The 19,777-nt window shown below is 54.4% G+C and overlaps 9 protein-coding genes across 9 annotated transcripts; 3 read left to right on the forward strand and 6 right to left on the reverse strand.

Annotated features, from left to right (window-relative positions):
• Positions 1 to 119: 119 nt before the first annotated feature.
• Positions 120 to 767, forward strand: CTAM01_00775 (HD domain-containing protein; the record flags this gene model as incomplete). Its single annotated transcript, XM_060516822.1, has 1 exon — positions 120 to 767. The coding sequence occupies one exon, from the start codon at positions 120 to 122 to the stop codon at positions 765 to 767; it is 648 nt and encodes a 215-aa protein (XP_060388284.1).
• A 179-nt stretch (positions 768 to 946) lies between these two features.
• CTAM01_00776 (uncharacterized protein) lies at positions 947 to 1,696 on the reverse strand (the record flags this gene model as incomplete). The annotated part of the gene is made up of 1 exon (XM_060516823.1): positions 947 to 1,696. The coding sequence occupies one exon, from the start codon at positions 1,694 to 1,696 to the stop codon at positions 947 to 949; it is 750 nt and encodes a 249-aa protein (XP_060388285.1).
• Positions 1,697 to 2,734: 1,038 nt separating this feature from the next.
• CTAM01_00777 (fasciclin domain-containing protein) lies at positions 2,735 to 4,106 on the reverse strand (the record flags this gene model as incomplete). The annotated part of the gene is made up of 5 exons (XM_060516824.1): positions 2,735 to 2,936; positions 3,011 to 3,157; positions 3,216 to 3,428; positions 3,482 to 3,604; positions 3,670 to 4,106. 5 exons carry the CDS (start codon positions 4,104 to 4,106, stop codon positions 2,735 to 2,737), a joined length of 1,122 nt encoding a protein of 373 aa, XP_060388286.1.
• Positions 4,107 to 6,494: 2,388 nt separating this feature from the next.
• On the forward strand, positions 6,495 to 7,271 carry CTAM01_00778 (uncharacterized protein; the record flags this gene model as incomplete). The annotated part of the gene is made up of 1 exon (XM_060516825.1): positions 6,495 to 7,271. The coding sequence occupies one exon, from the start codon at positions 6,495 to 6,497 to the stop codon at positions 7,269 to 7,271; it is 777 nt and encodes a 258-aa protein (XP_060388287.1).
• A 634-nt stretch (positions 7,272 to 7,905) lies between these two features.
• Positions 7,906 to 8,536, reverse strand: CTAM01_00779 (glutathione-dependent formaldehyde-activating enzyme; the record flags this gene model as incomplete). Its single annotated transcript, XM_060516826.1, has 3 exons — positions 7,906 to 7,986; positions 8,097 to 8,305; positions 8,416 to 8,536. 3 exons carry the CDS (start codon positions 8,534 to 8,536, stop codon positions 7,906 to 7,908), a joined length of 411 nt encoding a protein of 136 aa, XP_060388288.1.
• Positions 8,537 to 11,161: 2,625 nt separating this feature from the next.
• Positions 11,162 to 13,279, reverse strand: CTAM01_00780 (uncharacterized protein; the record flags this gene model as incomplete). Its single annotated transcript, XM_060516827.1, has 2 exons — positions 11,162 to 12,589; positions 12,689 to 13,279. The coding sequence occupies 2 exons, from the start codon at positions 13,277 to 13,279 to the stop codon at positions 11,162 to 11,164; spliced, it is 2,019 nt and encodes a 672-aa protein (XP_060388289.1).
• Positions 13,280 to 14,736: 1,457 nt separating this feature from the next.
• Positions 14,737 to 15,440, forward strand: CTAM01_00781 (multiprotein-bridging factor 1; the record flags this gene model as incomplete). Its single annotated transcript, XM_060516828.1, has 2 exons — positions 14,737 to 14,892; positions 15,135 to 15,440. The coding sequence occupies 2 exons, from the start codon at positions 14,737 to 14,739 to the stop codon at positions 15,438 to 15,440; spliced, it is 462 nt and encodes a 153-aa protein (XP_060388290.1).
• A 575-nt stretch (positions 15,441 to 16,015) lies between these two features.
• On the reverse strand, positions 16,016 to 17,590 carry CTAM01_00782 (uncharacterized protein; the record flags this gene model as incomplete). Its single annotated transcript, XM_060516829.1, has 1 exon — positions 16,016 to 17,590. One exon carries the CDS (start codon positions 17,588 to 17,590, stop codon positions 16,016 to 16,018), a length of 1,575 nt encoding a protein of 524 aa, XP_060388291.1.
• A 1,193-nt stretch (positions 17,591 to 18,783) lies between these two features.
• Positions 18,784 to 19,026, reverse strand: CTAM01_00783 (uncharacterized protein; the record flags this gene model as incomplete). The annotated part of the gene is made up of 1 exon (XM_060516830.1): positions 18,784 to 19,026. One exon carries the CDS (start codon positions 19,024 to 19,026, stop codon positions 18,784 to 18,786), a length of 243 nt encoding a protein of 80 aa, XP_060388292.1.
• Positions 19,027 to 19,777: the final 751 nt, after the last annotated feature.

Consider the following 19,777-nt stretch of genomic DNA (forward strand, 5'->3'; position numbering starts at 1 on the left):
TGTCATTGATAAACGCCATCGACGATCCAGTCTCCTTCAGTTCTTCAAAGATAATCTTTCCCATCCACAGACGTTCAAGATTCATCGGATACTCAAGTCAGAGTACCCCGGTTTTCACCATGGCTCAAACCGCATCACCAACCAAAGAGGAGCTCGTCTCCGAGGTGACAAAATACGTCGAGGCCTACATGGCAAAATACGACGCCTCCCACGACTTCAACCACATCCGGCGCGTCGTCTCCCTCGCCCACCGCATCCACGCGCAATCTCCAGCTACAACCCCGGCCCTAGACAAACACACAATCACCCTCTCCGCCCTCCTCCACGACGTCGGCGACCGCAAGTACCTCCAGCCGGGCGAGGACGCATCCACCCTTGTCTCCACCCTCCTCAGCTCCCTCGGCGCCAGCCCCGACCTCGCCGCCCGCGTACAGACAATCTGCCTCGGCGTCAGCTACTCCAGCGAAATCAAGGATCCGGCGCGCGTACGGGCGCTGATTGCAGAGTACCCAGAGCTCGCCGTCGTGCAGGACGCCGACCGCCTCGACGCCATTGGCGCCGTGGGCATCGGGCGCTGCTTCACGTTTGGCGGCGCAAAGGGCGCGCGCAGCATGGACAACTCCATCGAGCACTTTGAGGAGAAGCTCGTCAGGTTGGAGGGGATGATGAAGACGGATGCTGGGAGGGAGATGGCGCGGGAGCGGACCCAGAGGCTTCTTACTTTTATGGAGTGGTGGCAGGACGAGGCTGGTCCTGTCAGTGCCTGAAAGGTCGATCTCGAGGAATTTGCACGTATATGACTTTCCCTTCGATTCAACTCGATACCCAGCTTCGTCTTTTTGAATATTACGGTCCATGTTTCAACGCGGACTATTACGATTACTCGAATAAGAATACTACATCCTTCAAATAAGCTCAACGAACCCGTCCCTCCTTGTCACTCAACTCAATTCCCTTCCTGCAACCCCATACCTCCCCTCCTCCTCCTCTCCTCCTCGACAAGTCTCATCTGCTTCCGAGCCTGCCTGTACCGCCAAGCCCAGTCCACCGCCCCGATCAGCGGCAACACCAGCACGTCCATAACCCTGATGGAAGTCCGCAGCGTGAAGTCGTCGTGCACCCGCCGCCGCCCAAACGACGAGCAGAGCGTATTGACCCAAAACAGCGCCACCTCCCTCAGCAACTCGCGCCCTTCAAAGTTATAGAGAAACGCGAACCCGCTCCCGTCCTGCCACGGCAGCGTCTGGCCCCTCACCCTCTTCTCCACCACGGCGCTCCAGTCGTCGTCCCGCGCCAACATGAAGACGGCAACCGCCCCGCGGCGCATGAGCTGCCTGTTGGACCCGTCGCCGCCGTCAAACCAGAGGAGCGTCGCCACGAGGCAAGCCCAGGGTAGCCGATCCCGTAAGCGGAAATAGTAGAGAAAAGAGGCATAGATATAGGCGACGCAGCAGGTGCTGACGAGGACGACGGTGACGTCGAGAGGTCCGCCGCCGCCTGTGGTGGACAACAAGAAGAAGAGGACCATGAGCGGGTAGGTCGCCACGAGGAGACGGAGCTGGTTCGTGACGGAGACCCACCCTTCCCAGGCGATGGCGGCCAGGACCTCCCAGATGATTGCGGGGAGATCGCCGACGGCGCGGAGGAGCATGACCGATACGTGGGTCCCTCCTTTCGGAGGCCGTTGAAGCCCCATCGGTGGTCCGCCCCGTTGTTTCTTTTTTGCTTATGGAGCGGGGGGAGAGTTGATATCCTTTTTCGTGTGAGGTTTCTTGGGTAGACCGGGGTTGCGATGCGGACTTTTCAGGACCGCGGGCCTTGTGAGTTGATTCGAGATGAAGGTGGTAGTATGAACTTGAGCCTCTCCAACTTCTCTCTTTCTTTTTTTTTTTTTCTGCTCGAGGGGAGGGGGAGGAAGGGGGATTACCTTTGGGAAGCTGGCGCGGACTGGAAGGGGAACAGCTCAGCATGAGCGACCCAAGGATTGTGTGTCTTACCTTAGTTCCCTCCCTTAGCTTCAAATACGGACGGACCCCCCACGCAAACGCACCATAGAGGCGCCACAAAATATGATCCTAATCTCCAGAAATAAGGACCCAAGCGGATGATAAGGCTGGCTCTGGTACCCGTTTTTCTTAATGGCACAGTGACGTAGACAAAGAGCCAGGATCTTTGAATTTCTCGATGCCAGTCGGAAGTAAGCGGGCGTTGCCGAGTTATCCTTGACTTGGAAAGGGACTTTCACATCTCGTGTTGGAACCTTTTTTTTTTGTATAACTCCCATACTGTCTTCCCTTAATACGATACAAAATGTTTGGTTTGAGCTGCATGAAACGAAACTCGAATGTAAGCAAGAAAGCGGCGGGGAGCGGATCGGCCGGATGAGGAGGGTTGACATGTACGGTAGATCCTTGGGACGAGCTAGTCGGTGAGGATTCCAGAGGACAGAGGCATCCCGCGTTGCTAGGGTTCTCGCCCTCTTTTTCTCATATGTGAGACAACAATCTTGGCAACCTTCCAGAAAGATCGTATCACGACCGCATCAGAGTACTAGGTGAGATATGATTGACGCTGACGACGGCAGAGCAACGGCCTACGAAAGCGTCACCTGGGTTACTAGGTAGACAATTGCTATGTATACGTTCTCAATCCCATAGACTACGATACTTCTTCTCCTCTTAATCTTCCCAGTCAGAGGAGGAAACAGGCCCTTGGTATCCCTGAAGATATGACTTCACACCAGCAGCAAACCGGCCGCAAGAGCTATGACTGCGGCGGCACGAATACTTTCTGACATGGGGTTCCCGGCATTCGGGGGCGTGGCGGTTGAAGTAGGGGTAGCCGAGCCCGTCCCCGTCGGTGAGGAAGTCGAGGAGTCCGGCAGGGCATTGGCGGACATTACGCGGTCCAAGATGTGGATGAGTCCGTTGTTGGTCCTGTCACAAGCCATCAGTTTCATTGCCTGGGTATCGTTGCTGGCCAGGTAGTGTCCATGCATTGTAGTACTCACAGGACGTTGGGGCTAATGACCTTGGCATCGTTGAACCAGATCTCGTTGTCCTTGATCGTGACGCGAACAGTCACGTTGGCCATCGAGGTGAATTCCTGGCCATCCACGAGGAAGTCGCTGTAAGCTGTCTGAGGTAGAGTGTGAAAACTGTTATTTGGGTCAGTCGAACGAGAGCTAGAGTCTGCATTCGTGGCTTGTGACTCACAGCAACGCGTTCTTGAGGTCTTCGTTTCCGAGAGAACTCTGGGGGCTGCCTGCCTCCTTGAAAGCAGCGGTGTTGGGTCCCAGGCATGTGATGTTGGCGGTATTGTCGAGTTGTCTCCATAGCTTGATCTTGTCCAATGCATCTCCGAGAGCCGATAGTGAGCTTGAGAGCTTCTTGATGGTGGTGGAACATACTGCCGGGGCTTCTAGAACACTGTGAGGTTATCAGCATGAGTCCCTTGATGTAGGCGGAGGGTATCGACTCACGCATCGACAGATTGGAAATATCTGCCATCCCACACCCCATCGATCGATGTGAGCTCGGCAGTCTGACCAAGGCCACCGCGCAGGCTCGCGGTGTGATCATCGGAAGGGGTCCCTTGCCTAACTCTAAATTTGGTGGGATTAATGGTGCTCGGTGAAATAAAAAGCACCTGACCCTGTCTTCGCCGTACTGGTCGATGATGGCAGGTCCAGGTGTCCGAAGGTTGAAGAGCTCATCTCGAAGTTTGGTGGGGACTGTGATACCCCTGGGCGCGCTGAAATTCGAGGCCGTCAACGGAGCATCCAGAGTATGGTATCGCAAGATGGTCAAGAGTTGGTTCACGGGAAGCTGCGTGATTTCGCTGACGTTGGACTGTTGAAGAAACTTGGCGAGGGCAACATTGGTCGGCACTAGGAGAGTAACTTTATTTTTCGTCACAGCGGTTATGTTGCTTATAATGCTCGGATAGCCGTTCAGAATTTCGTTGAACGTGGAGAGATCGGCGTGGCTTGTCAGCGCATTGCTGAGACTTTGCTGAGCCTGTCTTGAATGTAGAGACGGATCAACAGCGCAAGCCAGCGGCGCGAGACTCACGACAGCGACAGCGAGCTCTTGGACGAAGCGCATACTTGTAGTAGGAACCCGGGGTGAGTGTCTGCTTCAGGACAACATGTAGCTTGTGAGCTTGGAATATCAGATGGCGAAGAGTGCCATATCAGAAGTCGTCTACTTGGCCTTCAGCCGCACAAGCCAGACGGATGGCTGAGCCTAGCTGAAGATAGTGTCCCTCCAGCTTCAGCGGCAGTGCAAGTGCGTTGCCTGCATTGTTTCTGCCACAATCCAAGCCCAGACCAAACCAGGAAGCTGACTGAGAAGCTACGGTAGGGCGGCGTCTTACCACATACACCACGAGACAGATATTGAGGTGAGATAGTGCTGTAAACAAAGACACTCTGGCTTGGGATGCGAGTCGCAAAGACACAGGTCTCAGGACCAGGCCATACTGTATTGACGGGGCCGTTCCCAGCGGCCACTGGCAGGCTCATGCAGCAATTAGCTATCGGGCTCGCATTTTGCACTCTGCTCAGCGATCGAGTCCTGGAATGAAATCAACTTCGCATTCAAAGTGCTGGATTGTGGCGGAACACCTATGCACGAAGCGGCACTAGAAAACGTAGGGCTGACGGTTGGCGTGGAGAAGCCGATTCATGCAAGGTGAGAGGCGCGCCACGAACCGTAGAGGTCCTCCGTTGTATTTGTTCTCGTACTACAAAACAAGTTGCCAATTCGAATTCAAAAGAAGTCAAAAACCGCCTGACTAGTTCAGTTGTCTGCCGTTAAAGGATTTGTCAAAGATGAGGGAGGTGCGTCGTTGAATAGATCAGCGTCTTTCCTACCACATCTGGGGGCCTTGGCACTGAGATATAGGCAAGACCATGCTTACTACAAGCAAGCTTATTTCACCCCTGCGGCGTTGCCTGCAGGAACAGAGTTGAACGGTGGTTGCCCCGAGCTTTTCGTGGCAGGCACGTGGTTGAAGGCGCCTTGCGACTGATGACAGCAGTGCCTCGATCATTCGATGTAATGCCAGGGATTGATCCCTTACTCCTTCTTGATCAAGATCCCTCTGCTGCTGCTGCTGCTTCTGCTGCTGTTTCTGCTGTCGTTGGGTCATGAATGTTAGTCATGGAACAGGTCGAAGTGCCACTTTCCTTTGAGGCCAACGTGCCATGTCATTTGCGACGGGAGGAACTGGACCGAATAATACTAGATCAAGTCGTCTAGTCAATCCCGGCCTACCTAGTTGTGGAGGTAGCAATTACCTTAGGTATGATCAGGTACCTATGTCACGAGTGACTCGACAACAAGAAGGGCAGGAAGGTCCTTAGACTGGCCAGTGGCAGGAACTCATCCAAAGCATTGAGGTAGTACCTCGCATGGTGGTTCCTAAGCACTTACTACAAGAGTCCCCGCAAAAGAAAGGACGGGAAGGTGAAGGTCCAACACCAAAGTACGGATACGGATACCTTGTACCTTGCAATGGACCTACCTAGTCAACGATGATTATGGATGCTGCTTCGCTTGGCAATAAGGTCCATGTTGATGAGGAGCACCCCAGGCGCCCTCGATAAGGTGTTGCTCCCCTGCCAAAAGGACAGCTTCTGACTCCACACTTACGCCCGAGCTTTCCCATCAGTTGAAGGTGTGGACAGTGCCATCCTTGCATCACTAGGCCAATTTCGGCCAGCTGCTCGAGTTGGTCCAACTCGGCGCGAAATCTTCCTCGACCGTGACTGGACAATTTGCAACATGTGTGTGTGTGTGTGTGTGTGTCTACAGGAGCGAACGAGGTGTTTAGCTGTGCCGCAATATTCAATTTCCGCCGGCGTGAGAAACCGTCTGTTCTGGCAACATTCCCCTCCGGTAGACCTTGCCGTTAATGGCGCGTTAGTTGCGGTAATGATGGCAAAACGTCAATCTGCATGCCCCAAGGAAAACAAGGAATACAGAAAGGGTAAGGTCAAACACCAAAGATCCAAACTTTGTATATCCTGTCCACGATACCCTCCCCGTTTGCCCCGGTTCGACGCATGCGCTCTCACGCCTGTTCCTCCCCCCTTGGTGCTTAGGTAGTGTAGCCAAGGTCAGGTACAAACGTCCGGTTTGGCAAATGTGGTAGTCACCGCAAGAGGGCACTTGCCGTTGGTTGTGACACAGGCAGCAGCCTACTCATTGGACAATGCCTTTGTGTTCTTCTTCCTTTTCTTCTTAATCCCCTTCTCTCAATTCTCTCCCCGATCCATCTCTTCTTCTCACACCCAACTACAGTGTACACATCATCAAAGCCTTCCATAACTGCCTTCACCACTTACACCAATACACCAGCCTCTTTTGTTTGCAATTACCACATCCATTGCCGTTACATCTATCCTCTCGAAGAATTCCTTCATCATCCAACTCCTTACCACCACGCCAACTTTGACCGGCTTGTCAAAACACACAAACTACACCAAAATGAGACAGACAACCATCATCGCTGGCCTCGCAGCCATGCTTCCCTCTACCGCCCAAGCCTGGTCTATCCCGGCCCTTCTCGATATCCGCCAGACCACCCGTCCCTACCAAGACGTTGTCTGCAAGCCTCAGACAGGTTCTGGTGCCCAGCTTCCCCCTTGCGTCCAAATTGAGAACATTGAGCTCGCCTGTCAACCCAATGGCACCAACCCTATCGACTACGAGGCACACGCTCAATGCATCTGCGGGGGTAGCTTCTTCGCCGAGAAGTTGGCTTGCGAGCGATGCCTCACTATTCACGGTCTCCGCAGCGAGCGAAACCTGGCTTTCTACAGCGGCGTCCTCTCATCTGCCTCCAATGCTCTCTGCACAGGTACTCCCACTGCTGTTTTCGCCAGCATCTACTCCGGCATAGAGGCTGCTGCTACTCCCGTGACTACTGGAGCCACTGCCACAAGCGATCAAGCTCCCAGCAACACGGCCATTTCTCTCTACTATACGGCTAGCGGCCCCCAGGGACCTGGCACCATCACTGGTGCAGCCGCGAGTGCCACTGCTGTTGTAAGCCGCACGACGACGAGCCCTTCTACTGCTGCGACTGGCTCCGCTTCGGGAGCAACTGGTACTTCATCTACCCGTGCTTCAACTGCCACCACCAGTACAGCTTCGGGTGCCGCGGCCACAAGCACAACCGCTGGTAGTGGTGCGATGCCGACTTGCGCTGCAGGTGGCCTCTTGATGGGTGCTGCTGGTATCGCAGTTCTCGCAGGACTGTAAGAGATTCTTGGAGACGCAGTTTGGCCGTCGTCGCGTGAGAGAAAGTCGGGGTTGAAGAGATGACTGGTGGTGGAAGTAATGATAACGTCCGGCACTGTTCACGATTCAAGTATTAATGAGCATTGAATGGATGCACTTTTCCCTTTCTCTTTGGCTGAGCCGTGACTGTGATAAGTGACATAATGCAAGATGTTTATCAGAGTTTATCAAATGCAGCTGGCTTCTGACCCTTGACAATGGGGTTGTGACAGTGATGGCGCTTTGGACGAGGATGTCACCCGGACGGCGAGGCACGATCGATTGTGTCTTTGTAGAGCAATTGCCTTGCATTCAATTTCTAATGAGTCCTTCCAAAATCTTTCGTCCGAGCTAACCTAGTAGCTGCGTGTACTTGGGTAACGACGGACGTGGGTCAAAAAGAGGTCGAGTCGAGCCCGATGCCATCATAACCCTCCAGGTTCTCACGCCAACCCACCACACCCACAAACTCCCCACATCCCACTCGTCCATGCTAGTCTTGTTCCCTCCACCGCGCAGCATATAAGTTGGGTCCCAGACCCTTCATCCAAAGACCTAGGGGTATATCCCATCTTACATGCATCTCAACTCTATTCGATACACCGTACGTCCGAATTTACTCGGGCATGTGCTTGAAGGGCTTTGCCAAGTTCTCCTGGCAGAAGGGCAGCTTGCCGACAGTCCAAATCTCGGTGTCCTAGAGATAACGCATTAGTCGCGACATTCGCCTGTGCCATCATCACGATTCAAAGCCACAGCAATGGAGAAAATGTCTTCGATCGGTGTTGCGTTCATGGCTCGACTTACCGGCTTTAGGTTCTTCTTGATCTCGGTATCGAGGGTACCAGCCTTGAGAGCGATGATCTCTGGGGCCGCATCGGGGTCGTGAGCAATTGGCGAGCCACACTCGGAGCAGAAGATACGGTGAACATCCTTGCCTGATGAGCCCTTGCCCGCCCAGCTCTTTGTAGGGCCGTTGATGGTAAGCTTATCCTTGGGAACAACAGCGACAAGGGCTAATCCAGGGTCAGCAACCAAGACACGCCCAGGTCACAAGTCGAAAGATCGAGCAATCCAATTCTATGCTACGACAAAGCCATGTGGGAAAGCAGCAGAGAACACGTACAGTATGTCGAGCCACTCTGGCGCTGGCAATCGTCGCAGTGATCGTAGCCGGTAATGAGAGGGGCGTCGACGTCCACCTTGTAGGTGACGGCCTTGCAGAGGCAGTGTCCGGTAAGAGGCATGTTGAATATATAAAGCAAAGTCGGAGAGGTACGTTGAAAATGGGTTGCAATCCTTCGAGAACAACAACAGATTTGAAGTCGTTGAAAGACAGTGCAGTGCAGCAAAACTTCCAAGCGGACAAACACCAGACGGGAGCAAGCCCTTTTTGTTTCTGTCGATGGAGGGGGCGGGGTATCTGGTGGCGCATCAAGTTTTAGCTGGCGACCTCCGAACACCACTTGAGGCGCTTACATATTTCCGACGACGTCACTTACCCTATTGAGGTACCGATCCTGGATCCAGACCGGATGAGCGGGGAGAAGTGTCCGAACCGTGGGATGGGAGTTTCCGATGGTGAATTGGCTGCGACCCCGACTCAAGCTACGGTTTTGTGACGTTGAGGGGAGACTTTCCGAAGATTGGCGTTTGTGCTTTGATCTTTGGAAGGAAGACTTGATCACATTATTCGCGAGGGAAAATAACTTCTTTTTATACATCCGACGAGTCCTCCATTACGAAAAGCTTCGAGAGACCACACCCTTTCGTGGCGGTAGGCTTAGGCTCCTTCGGAGCCGGGACATCGAGCACAACCCAACCCTGGAAACAAGACGTTGGGTGCTTGGACAGCTTTGGGAAGCAGTGAGGAGAAGGGATCCACCAATTCGAGAAACGTTTCTGTCAGCGCTGCAGGCCACGGCGATCCTGAGTTCCTTGGCGTTTCTGTTCGACCTGTGGCCAGCTCATCCTTGTTGCACCGTATATCAGCAAGAGTCTGGATGACATCCATGCTCTCGAATTCGCTACATACACGACCAAGTACAGCACAGCACAGTACAAGGCGAGACAATACCGGGTCTGGTCAGAATATGTTCACGGCGAGCGGTTTTCGATCAATCTGTGGCATGACATGACAATGCTAGTCAGGCGAGCATTGGATGTTGGTGTCTCGAACTCGAACAGCTCGACCCCGCGGAGGGGTACGGAAGGGGGGCTCATAGCAGGTGAGGATCAAACCGATGCTCGGTTTTGCGCCAGCCACGGACGGGCGTTCGGGTCCCTTGGAGAAAAGATCCTTTCATCATCGCAATTTGTCATTAGAGCCCCTTCTCCATGGCAAAAGGTACGTCTTTGAGATATCCTTGTTTGATCGAAGCTGCGGTTTGCTGACAAGATGGGACCAGAGCTTCGAGAAACACTGTACGGTTTTCTCGAACGCAGCCCACCCCAGCCGCCCGCCCTGGACCGGACGATTTGGAATTTTCGATGCGGGACCCGCGTTAGTGCTGCTGCAGCTCGCCGGCACCTTAGCATGACACACCGGATACCACTCCTCTGCGGCACCTCGAAGACTCAAGGAGTCGAAAGTTCTGTCAGTATGAAGTGTCAAGCGTGTGCACATCGACCCCACTGCCGGGTTGGCATAGGTGCATACTGTATACCTAGAATGCCTGCCATCGGCCCCGTGCCCGAGCGGTTCAACAAGCATTTTTTTGCAAATCATTGCGAATCGAGTAATGGCAACTACCAAATCTAGCGCGAGGCGCCTCTGGGTAACCTATGTTTGGAGAGGTGTGACGTGACCCCGGCCCTCCACTGAGTCCACTCTCAGAGACCTTCCCCTCCACACCAGCTTCTCCCCGGCCCCTCGGAAATCGGTGATCCAAACATGGGCGGGGAAATATGCGCCACCTCACACACAGCGTTCTGAATCACAGCTAGGTAAGTATTCCAGATGCCATTGACAAAACGTTTTATCAACGATTGAAACATGAGATGGCCTTCTGACAGATTCTTGTTTTCTTCTCTTCCACAAACGCTGCACAATCTACACATTAGATGACATGCTGAGTAAGGGTACGAACGTATGCCGCGTGCTCAGTTCGAGTATAGCGTTCCCTTGCTTGGACCATGCAAACTAACAGACATGAGGTAAGGGAACCCCTCTTCCAGGTAAGGTACCGCATGCAAAGAGATGCAATTCGGCGTCCACTGCCCGCCCGCCCCAACATGGACTAATCAGACTACCTGCCAAATATGCTTTTTTGGTTGGGGAGAACCACGGGAAAGAGAGACGAGTATTTCAAATACCCAGCTGTAACCATTGGAAAGATCCACAGCTTGGGGGATCTGCTTACCAGCATCCATGACAGCGCAGCTCGGTGTGTGGATGTGTGATGTCCTTGTGCGTTTGCTGCTCATGATACGCCGGACTGCGGCAAGTAAATGATGAAATGTAGGTGAGCTATCAACTTATCTCCTCTGGCTTATCTGAGACGAAAAAAAGAGATCTCCCCCAATGACAGTGAGCCACGGAAGACAGCTCGTCGCATATGCGGAACGGGGGGAAACCCAGCCGGGCGATGCAGGTTATGAGCAGCTAGCTACCTAGCTGCCTTGTTTGATCATCGACGACATACATTGAAGGCTGAGATGGACTGGTCCAGCCAGAGGGGTATCGTCATCTACCTGGAGCAAGTTTAGAGAGTTGTCTCTCCTGCTTGGTACATCTTAGCTCTTCTCTCCTTCTCGATGATTTTCTAATAGGCGCGGCTGATTGCGCGTTGTCTCTAGTAGGTAGCAACACAGAACGTGAGCCACATGCATGGCGCTTACTGAGTACTACGGTACTCGTATCAAAGTATCTCTCATAACCTCATGAGCGGAGCGACGGTAGACGACAAGACCCAAGCGACGCCCGCGCGCAGGATCAAGTGCTGCAAATCTAGGAGCTCCACGCTCCCCAGCGCAAGTCGGTCGGCGAGAAATGATCGTAGCACGAGCGATCTGTACACACTCCGCGTCTGCCTGTCCGTCTGTCCGAGGACGAAGCCGTCCATGGAGGAAATGCGGAAGTCGCGAATATCGACTTTTTGTACGCCGGCGCCGGCGCCGCCGTCCTTGGCTTCCGGAGACTTCGTGGCCGAGGTCAGTGGCCGCTCGATGCGGTCCGGCCTCTGCCGCAGGGCGCGTATGGCTCTGAAATAGACGTAGTCTAGAATGTTTGTCGTCTTTAGTGGCGGCGCGGGTTTTTTGAGAATGAGCTTCGGTAGGACCTCTGGCTGCGAGATCCAGAGCGTACCGTTGTCCTGGAACTCGCAGCAGATGGCCTCGAGGTCGTGTGCGTAGCGCACGAAACGGGCGTAGAAGACGGGGGTGAGGACTTTGAGGTCGAGGTGCTCTGCACGTTTCGGGTTCTTTTGGGCGGCGGGCGAGAGCATCGTCTCTGTGAGGCCTCCTCCTCCTCCTCCTGCTCCAGAAGTGGTAGTGATTCCCGCGGGAATGTACGTGAGGGCGATGGCGGCCGTGGACTGCGCGACCAGGTGACGGAGGTAAGACCGGAAAACGGGCTCAAGCCGGCTCTCCGTCGCGTCGGCTTTCCGTCCGATGCTCTCTTTCAGGGGTTCCGGGCGGAACCAGACGTGCAGCCCCTTGCGGAGGGAGAGGACGGCGGCTTCTTTGACGATGCGGGGGAAGGTGACGAAGCCTACCCACCACCAGCGGGCGAGGAAGACGATTTTCTGGAAGGGGTTCATGGTGGCTGGGTCGATGGCCGGGGCGGAGTTGAAGAGACGGGCGACGATTTTGGGGTGGTGTTTTGAGGAGGAGAGGGTTATTGTACTGTCGAGGGTGTATTTGTAGTCGGCTCCTGCCATACCGGCGCCGGACGGTGGTGGTGGTGGTGGGAAGAAGTCTGTCGCGGAGAGGGCGTAGGATCCCTTGCGGGAGTTGAAGGGGGAGACGTGGAAGTCCTTTGGCCAGGTTTTTGTCATCCTGATCTGCTGCGTCTTTTGGGCGGCGGATTCTGCATCTGCGTCTTGTGAGGCCGACTCTGCTGCGATGCCGTCTTGTAGTCCATTACTACCGTCGTCGAGACGCTGTTCTGACGGGGAGGCATCCGTGGTGAGAAAGTACATCCTCCGCTCATCAAAGGTGTTGTTCACTTCGAGCACCATGGCTGTCAGCTCCTTGTCCCTGGAGTAGAGGTACCAAAAGGACACCGGGTTGAAGTGGTATCCCAGGAACCGGGCTGCGGTGACGAGGTATGCGTTGGGATACTGCGCTGGATCCGCGCCCTGTCGTGACTTATGTGAGTCTTGTGTTCATTCTCATGTAGCACGTTTTGCTCAAGTGAGATTCTGGATAAAACCTGGCTGAGCGGAAGGACGCCTTACCTGAGAAGTGAGATACGCATCAAGCTTCCCTCTCAACCCAAGGTGCCCGTTCCCGCGCTCGAGATAGTCCGCCGGATCCACGTGAAACCACGCCCGTCCCGCCGTCCGCGGCGCCAGCGAGAACCACGATAACCAGCCTGCCTCGTCGACGTCGCACGAGACCATGCCGCCGTAGCTGCCCTTCCACCCGACGGGGATGCCGACGACAAGGTACGAGTACACAAAGGCGTGTTTCTCGGGAAACGTCCGCCTGTGTGTCGTGGTACAAGGGATCAAGAGCGGTTTCACCGGCGTCGTCTTCCACTTTCTCGATTCCGTTTCTGACGCGGTGGGAGCATCAAGGCCTAGGAGGAAGCGGCATATCTGTAAGAGAACGAAACCTAGGAGGAAGCCCGGGAGGAGGAGGAGCTGGTTGCGTAGGAGGTGCGGGTCTACGTAGGGTGAGATTAGGTCTGCGAGGAGGCGCTTGTTGCGATAGGATGTGAAGACGAGGAGGAGGGCTGTGTCGAGGTAGGTTCCGAGGAGGGAGTAGTAGGTGAAGCCTGCCAGGAGGGTCAAGGGCTGGAGGCCCGGTGCGGCGGCGGCGGTCATGGTGTATGGTAAGGTATGCTTCGTGATTTTTCCGGGCCGGGCCGTCGAGGTGTTTGGGGGGTTCCCGGGGCCGAGGCCGGTTGTTCACCACGTGTAGAGATCGGCGTCGTTGCAAGGATGCCGGCGGCCGTGTTCGGGGGGGTTAGTGCCCGGCAGTGTTATGAAGATGAAGTGCTGTATATTATTTTCATTATGAAGAGATGGTGTTGTTTGCGATGTTTGTTTTTTTCTAAAAATCGTCTCTCTTCCAGTCAAGGATCACGAAAGCTTGGCTATGGCGATTGCCAGATCGGGTCTTTCGGTGGAGGACGGGGCGGGTTGTGGGCCGATGAGCATGTTCGATGAGATCAAGACTCTTGGTGAACCCACCTCAACGTGAGGATCTCGTTCCATGAGTGAGCTTAGTCATCAACATCGAACCAGCTGCAACCAGGTGAAACAGTCATGGCCGACACTTCGTCGGCCAGGTACGTCGGCCAGGACGGCTCTCCAAGATACAGACATGTCGTATGCATGGCCACCATTGATCCGTAGAAGCCATTGCCCGGAATACAGTTCGTTTGATCATGATCAAGGCAAGCAGGTTGCCATATTCAGAACACAACAAAGGCAGCTGCTGCCATATGGCCAGGGTCAGGTTGCACAGCCGACAAGGGAACCTGGGCGGAATCAACGACTTACTTCCGTTAAATGCGATGAGTGACAATGGAATGAATAATACCTCGTACCTAAGGTATTCCCTGGAGGCCGCTCTTCCGAATTCCAACGGGCTGACTTGATTATGGAAGACGATGAAAAAGAGACCTCGAGGGCCTCGAATCCGATGTGTGGCGCAGTCAGGCAAAAATAGAGACCGGCCGGGGCAGCCACCGGGAGAAGATGCGGTAAGGCTCCCCATACCTGTACGCAGAGCGCTCCCGTCAGCTGGGGAACAGCTTTCAGCAATAGGAGGGGGAGGCTCTTCAGGTCAGGTCGGTCACCCCGCCATTTGCAGCCCAGTCTGACGGTCGGATCTGCCCTGGTGCTCTGCTCTGCTGCGGCGGCGGCGTTAGGCACATGCAGGGATATCCGCCCTTCTTACCTCCGCCGGTTGACTCAGTTCGTGCAGTCCCTCCCCGTCGACTCCCCTCCCCCCACCAGTTTTTTGCCATCTATGCCAGTCCATCGACTTCCATACCTGTCATTTGCCGACCAGCCCACGCACCAGCCACAAAGACATTCAGGGCCCCCCCTCTGTCTCTTTGAACAGCCGCCTCCCAAAAACTGACGCAACGAAACCCTCTTTTATCTAACCTTCCTTCCCCCCTCCACCGACAAACCAACAGCACAAACCTCACGAGACCACATCACCAACCCCCCGACGAACAGCGAAAGAAGGACACATCTCCTTTCGCACCAATCGAACTACCCCTATTTTGAACACACAAATCTTCACACACCCAACCGAACCACCCACAATGGATGACTGGGACACCGCCACCAAGATCGGCTCCAAGGCCCGCGGCGGAGGCGTGCAGAGAGAGACCGTCATCAAGGGAAAGAGCGCCCTCAACGCCGCTCAGCGCAGCGGTTCCGTCATTGGAACGGAGAAGAAGTATGCCGCTGGCAATGCTGTATGTTTTTTTTCCCTCCTGGGCAATCCCTCTCCTGCGCGATAGACAGCATCCTCTGAAATTCACACTTGACATCATGAGCCCTTGCCCAACCTCACCCCTCCATTCTCCACAATTCTCAATTGATGACGGGAGATGGAGAGGAAAGAGTGCAAACCACCCCTGAAGCCAACCCTCCCAGCGAAACTCTTAAAGTCTGCAAAATTCCCACATCAAAAGTTGCTAATTCTCATTTCCAACAGGCCACCAAGCCCGGCGTCGAAGGCCAGCGCCTCACAAAGGTCGACCGCTCCGACGACATCATCAAGCCCAACACGGTCGGCAAGGAGGTCGGCGACGCAATCTCCCAGACGCGCCAAAAGATGGAGCCCAAGATGACCCAAAAGGACCTCGCCACAAAGTGCAACACCACCCAGTCCATCGTCGCCGACTTTGAGCGCGGCAGCGCCGCCCCCGACCAAAAGATCCTGTCGGCCATGGAGCGCGTCCTCAACGTCAAGCTGCGCGGCGCCAACATTGGCGAGCCGCGCTTCGCCAAGAAGAAATGAGCAACTTCTTTCAGTAGTTTCTTCTTTTTATTTGATTGATACCACTCAACTCAATCGGTGGAACCGTCACAGTCTCGGGGAGGGCACGGCACAGCACGAGAGAGAGAGAGCGCTCGTGGCTTTAATCTTGCTTGCGCTGGGAGTCTGGATCCTTGGAAAGGCGAAAAATGGTCGTATCGAACAACAAAATGACCTCGGCTTTGGGTTGCATAGCATGAAACAAGACTGAAGACTCAGAACTGTCTCGAGAGGCTAGCTCTTTATGAAGGTTACGGTTCCTAGACGTTTTACAGCACAATAGATGAGTTGGCGACTCCAAAGCTGACGATTACACTGAATCCATTACCTGCATCTCCTGCAGTCTCTAAATGTGTGACTGTTTACACCTTTATCGTGTCAAGTCTACATGTTTGCCCCCCTTCAAGTGAACCCAAGCGCCCGCAACTCCATGTGAGTCTCATCCCTCTGTCTGTGGTATCTTCCAAACTCCGTATGCAGAAAACACGCTATGCTATGCATCAACCCAATCCCCTGAACACACTTCCACCGATAACCTCTCCCTCAGATGAATTCAACTATGCGAGAAGTCGGTTCACTCGCGCAACGAGCTCCGCCTCGTACGGCTTGCGTCTCGTCTGGATGACGACATGCTCCTTACCACCGACCGTGGCAACCTTCAACCATTCCGGTGCGACTTCCTTGGCAATCAGACGTACCGCATCGACACCTTCCTCCATGGACATGGGTACACGCAGAGAGTCCTTGAGCTTCTGCTGCAGAACAGGCATGGTGAAGGACACAACCATCTGTCCGGCCGCATTCGACGACGACACGAGCATGGAGAGGACGGCGGAGATGTCTCCCACCCGCTGCAGGGCGCGCTTTCTCGCCATCTCGGGGCCGGCAGGGAGCTGGATGTTGGCGTTGGCTTCCTCCTTGGCTCGGAGTCTGTCGAGGAGGGTCATCTTGGTGCCGTTGGGGTTGAGTGCCGGGAATTTCGATGCTTGGGTTTGCGTCTCTCTCTCCTGCTTCTTGAGGATGTCGTTCTTGATTCCAGTCAAGGCGCGTTGTCCCTTGGCGAACAGGGGGTTCTCCGACATGGTTGTGTGACGAACAGTAATATCGGACTTGGGCAGGTCGTTGAAGCTCAGGTTCTCGAAGCAGATATCGAGATCCGACATCTCATCCATGGCGCGCTGGGAGCACATGATGTGCAGGTTCTTCTCGAACTGTTGGCAGAGCTCATTCTCGTCGATGCGGCCAATGTTCTTGGTGAGATCCATCTCGAGGCAGAGCTTGCCACGGCCGTAGTCGGTGACGATAAAGGGCGAGCAGAGGGACCCATCCTCCTGGCCTGGTGTCTTTGTGTCTTGGATGGCAATGCATCTCCGAATGTCGTCCACTGTGACTCTCCTCTTTCCCCATGTGCGGGCTACGTGAGGTGCGATCGAGCTGATATCAAGCGGTGCGTTGTTGTTTTGGTGCACGAGCTGAAGAGAAACAGTCTTGAGGATGGCGCGTTGCAGGTCCAAGAGCTCCAAAAGCTCGGCAGGCAGCTGCTTCTTGACAACCTCCTCCTTGATCTCTGACTTTGTAGCATTGTGCTTCTTTGTTCGCTTGACCTTCTGATTGGCTTTGCGCACTTCGGTCTTTGCTTGGGAGATGACGTCCGACTTGCGAGTCTTTCGGCGGCTGTCGGCGACTGGCGATGTGGTGCTCTTTCGTGTAGAAGCAGCAGTGGTGGTGGTTGCGGTCGTGGGGACAACCTCAAGCTTAATGGGGACAGGCTCGTCCTTCCCACTCTTGAAGACCCGCTGACGCTTCAGAGACTCGCATCCTGGGACGTCGCTTCTCGCATCTCTCAGTGAGACGTCCTCGTCGTTCGATCTTGCCTTGCGCTTCTTTGAGGGTGTTGCTGTAGGCTGAGGGGGGAGAGCTCTTTCCGGGCTGGACTCGAGCTTGATCTCTGGCTTAACTTCCGTCTTGGCGACGGGAAGAGAGGAGGGCAGTCCGATGAAGAAGACCTTCTTTGAAGCGTCGTCTACGGGAGCAGGGTATGTCTTGGAGACTCGGCCGTACTTGCTGATGAGGTTGGTCGCTGGCGTGGTTGCAACAGGCTTGACCTGCCGACGGGAAGCTGCGCGAGCCATTGCGTCGAGATGTGCAAGTGCTGGTCGTCTAGGTGATGAGGGGAGGAAAACGTAGGCGGTCGAGAGCGATGCAGATTACAAGCGGAAGCTGTGAAGTTGAGAAGTAGAAGTCAAGAGGATTGGCAAGCGCAATTAAAAAGTCTCGGTTCGTGTAGAAGGTACAAGTTGAAAGTATCAAGAAGTCATGAAGAGTATGAAGAGGTTTTGTACATTGGAAGGAGAGTGGGGAGCGGAAATGATGGAGCAACGGATGGCAGCAACGCGCCGGGCTAAGGGGGTCGCGGACCACCGACCGCGACAGACGCGTTTTTCGAAAGGAGCACACGATGCAGGCGAGAAGTCGCGTTAAGTGGTGGGGCGCGCTGGCGCTGGTGTTGATGGCCCGTGCTTTCTCAGCAGGCGAAACCTCGGCACCATCCTCCACCTTCTATTTTTCCGTGGGACCCAACCGTCTGGGCAACGGAAGCTCTTCCCGTCGAGGTTCCCCCGGAGAAAATGGAAGGGACGAAAAAAAAGTTGAACAAGTGCAGAAGGGAGTCAGTATGGACGAATATTCTGCCCGACCTCCAAACTCGCAATCCAAATTTGGGAAAAGCATTGTAACTGCTGTTTTGAGATTCCTTGCTTGTCCCTGCTTGCCTCACATCTGTCAACAACCCGGGGGGATTAGGCTGTTCGAGCTGTTCCAATGCAAACATGGGACGGCCCATTTGCCCCCCTGTCAACCGGCGAACCATTCGCAGAACGAGTCACAATCCCCGGGTGTTTTAAACGCAGCAGCTATAGGCAAAGGCGGTTGCGAAAAGAAAATGTGTTATCAATGTTAATTCATAGCTAGAAAGGCCAATTTCCTAGTTGCACACCGAAAACGAGTGCGCATTCCGAATAATGTGTAAGGTGGTACGCCCATCGTCGTCTCAAACCATCAACGTTTTTTGGGTGGCTACTTGCTGCCAATAACCCCGTATGCAGACCGAGAAGAAGAAGAATAAGAAGAAACCCATGATATGTGCCAGTCCTGCTTTTTGTGTAAACCTCATTTCGCGAGCCGTTTGAGAAAAATATAGTTTGCTCCGCGCATTTCGCCCCGTACTCCCATGATTTGTCCGTATGCTGATTGTACAAGCAAAGAGTAGCCCCTGTGTCGAACAGTGGGCAAAAAGAATTCGTTCGTAGCTCTGAACAAGAACATCTCATCGGCGGATCGATGACTGCCAGTGGTCTGTAGCGAATGATACCGGGCTTGGTGGAGGAGGCGCCGGCACACTGTAGTCGTTCTCTTGAATCATATGTACAGGCGTCACCGGGCGGTGGGTGGTCGAGGCGAGAGTCGCGTTCAAACTTGTGTAGAGATCCTGGCCCGTCATCAGGCGCAGATTCCTCCGTTGAGGAGAAATAGGTAGAGGCGAGGCGATCTGGATCTGGCTGGCAGGCATTTTGATTGTGTGTGCCGGAGGGGATGAATAGGTGAAGTCCTATCACGCAGGTGTTAGACAAAGAGTCTGGATGTTGCTGCGTTGTCGACAGGCTCCACGTACCGATGGTGTTGAATCTGTATCTGTACGGAAGAATCTGGGGAAGAAACGGGGATTATAAGGACAGCTGTGGATATGGTTGCTTGTTGAGAGGCGTTGTCGAGGCTGGAACTGGTGCCGAGACACAGTAGAGTGGAGTGATATTCCTTGAGATGGGGGGAGGCGTATGTAAGGTAGGTGGACGAGATGGAGGGCAAGAGGCGTAAGGAAAGTGCAGATGCCAGAATATTTAAAGCCGAGAGCCCCAAATGAGAATCGGCTGACAGACACGCACACACACAGAGAGAGAAGAAAAAAGGCAGAGAGCAGAGAGACAACGAAAGAGGGTGCGACCGGGCGTTTGTGCGCGATCCGTAACAGAAATTTCACAATTCCTTTCCTTGTGTCGTAAGTAGACCGACCACCCCCGGGCTGGTCAAGTCGGTGCGCAAACAAGACCAGGGTGGGTGGAATGCCTGGGAGCAAAAAGGACCCAACCGAACGGTCGAAAGGGTGGGCTATGGGCAGAGCAAATCGACAAGAGGCGCGGGTAAGGTTGCAGTTGCCGGGAGAGTTCAACGGAAGCGTGGGGAAGAAAGTCAGGGGTTCCAGTGATGAAGGGGAGATGAGCAAGACGAAGAAGGGAGGGGGGTGTGGTGAGAGTGAGAGTGAG

This window comes from Colletotrichum tamarilloi (genome assembly GCF_030869305.1).
Source record: "Colletotrichum tamarilloi strain Tom-12 chromosome Unknown Scaffold_2.1, whole genome shotgun sequence".
NCBI lineage: Eukaryota > Fungi > Ascomycota > Sordariomycetes > Glomerellales > Glomerellaceae > Colletotrichum > Colletotrichum tamarilloi.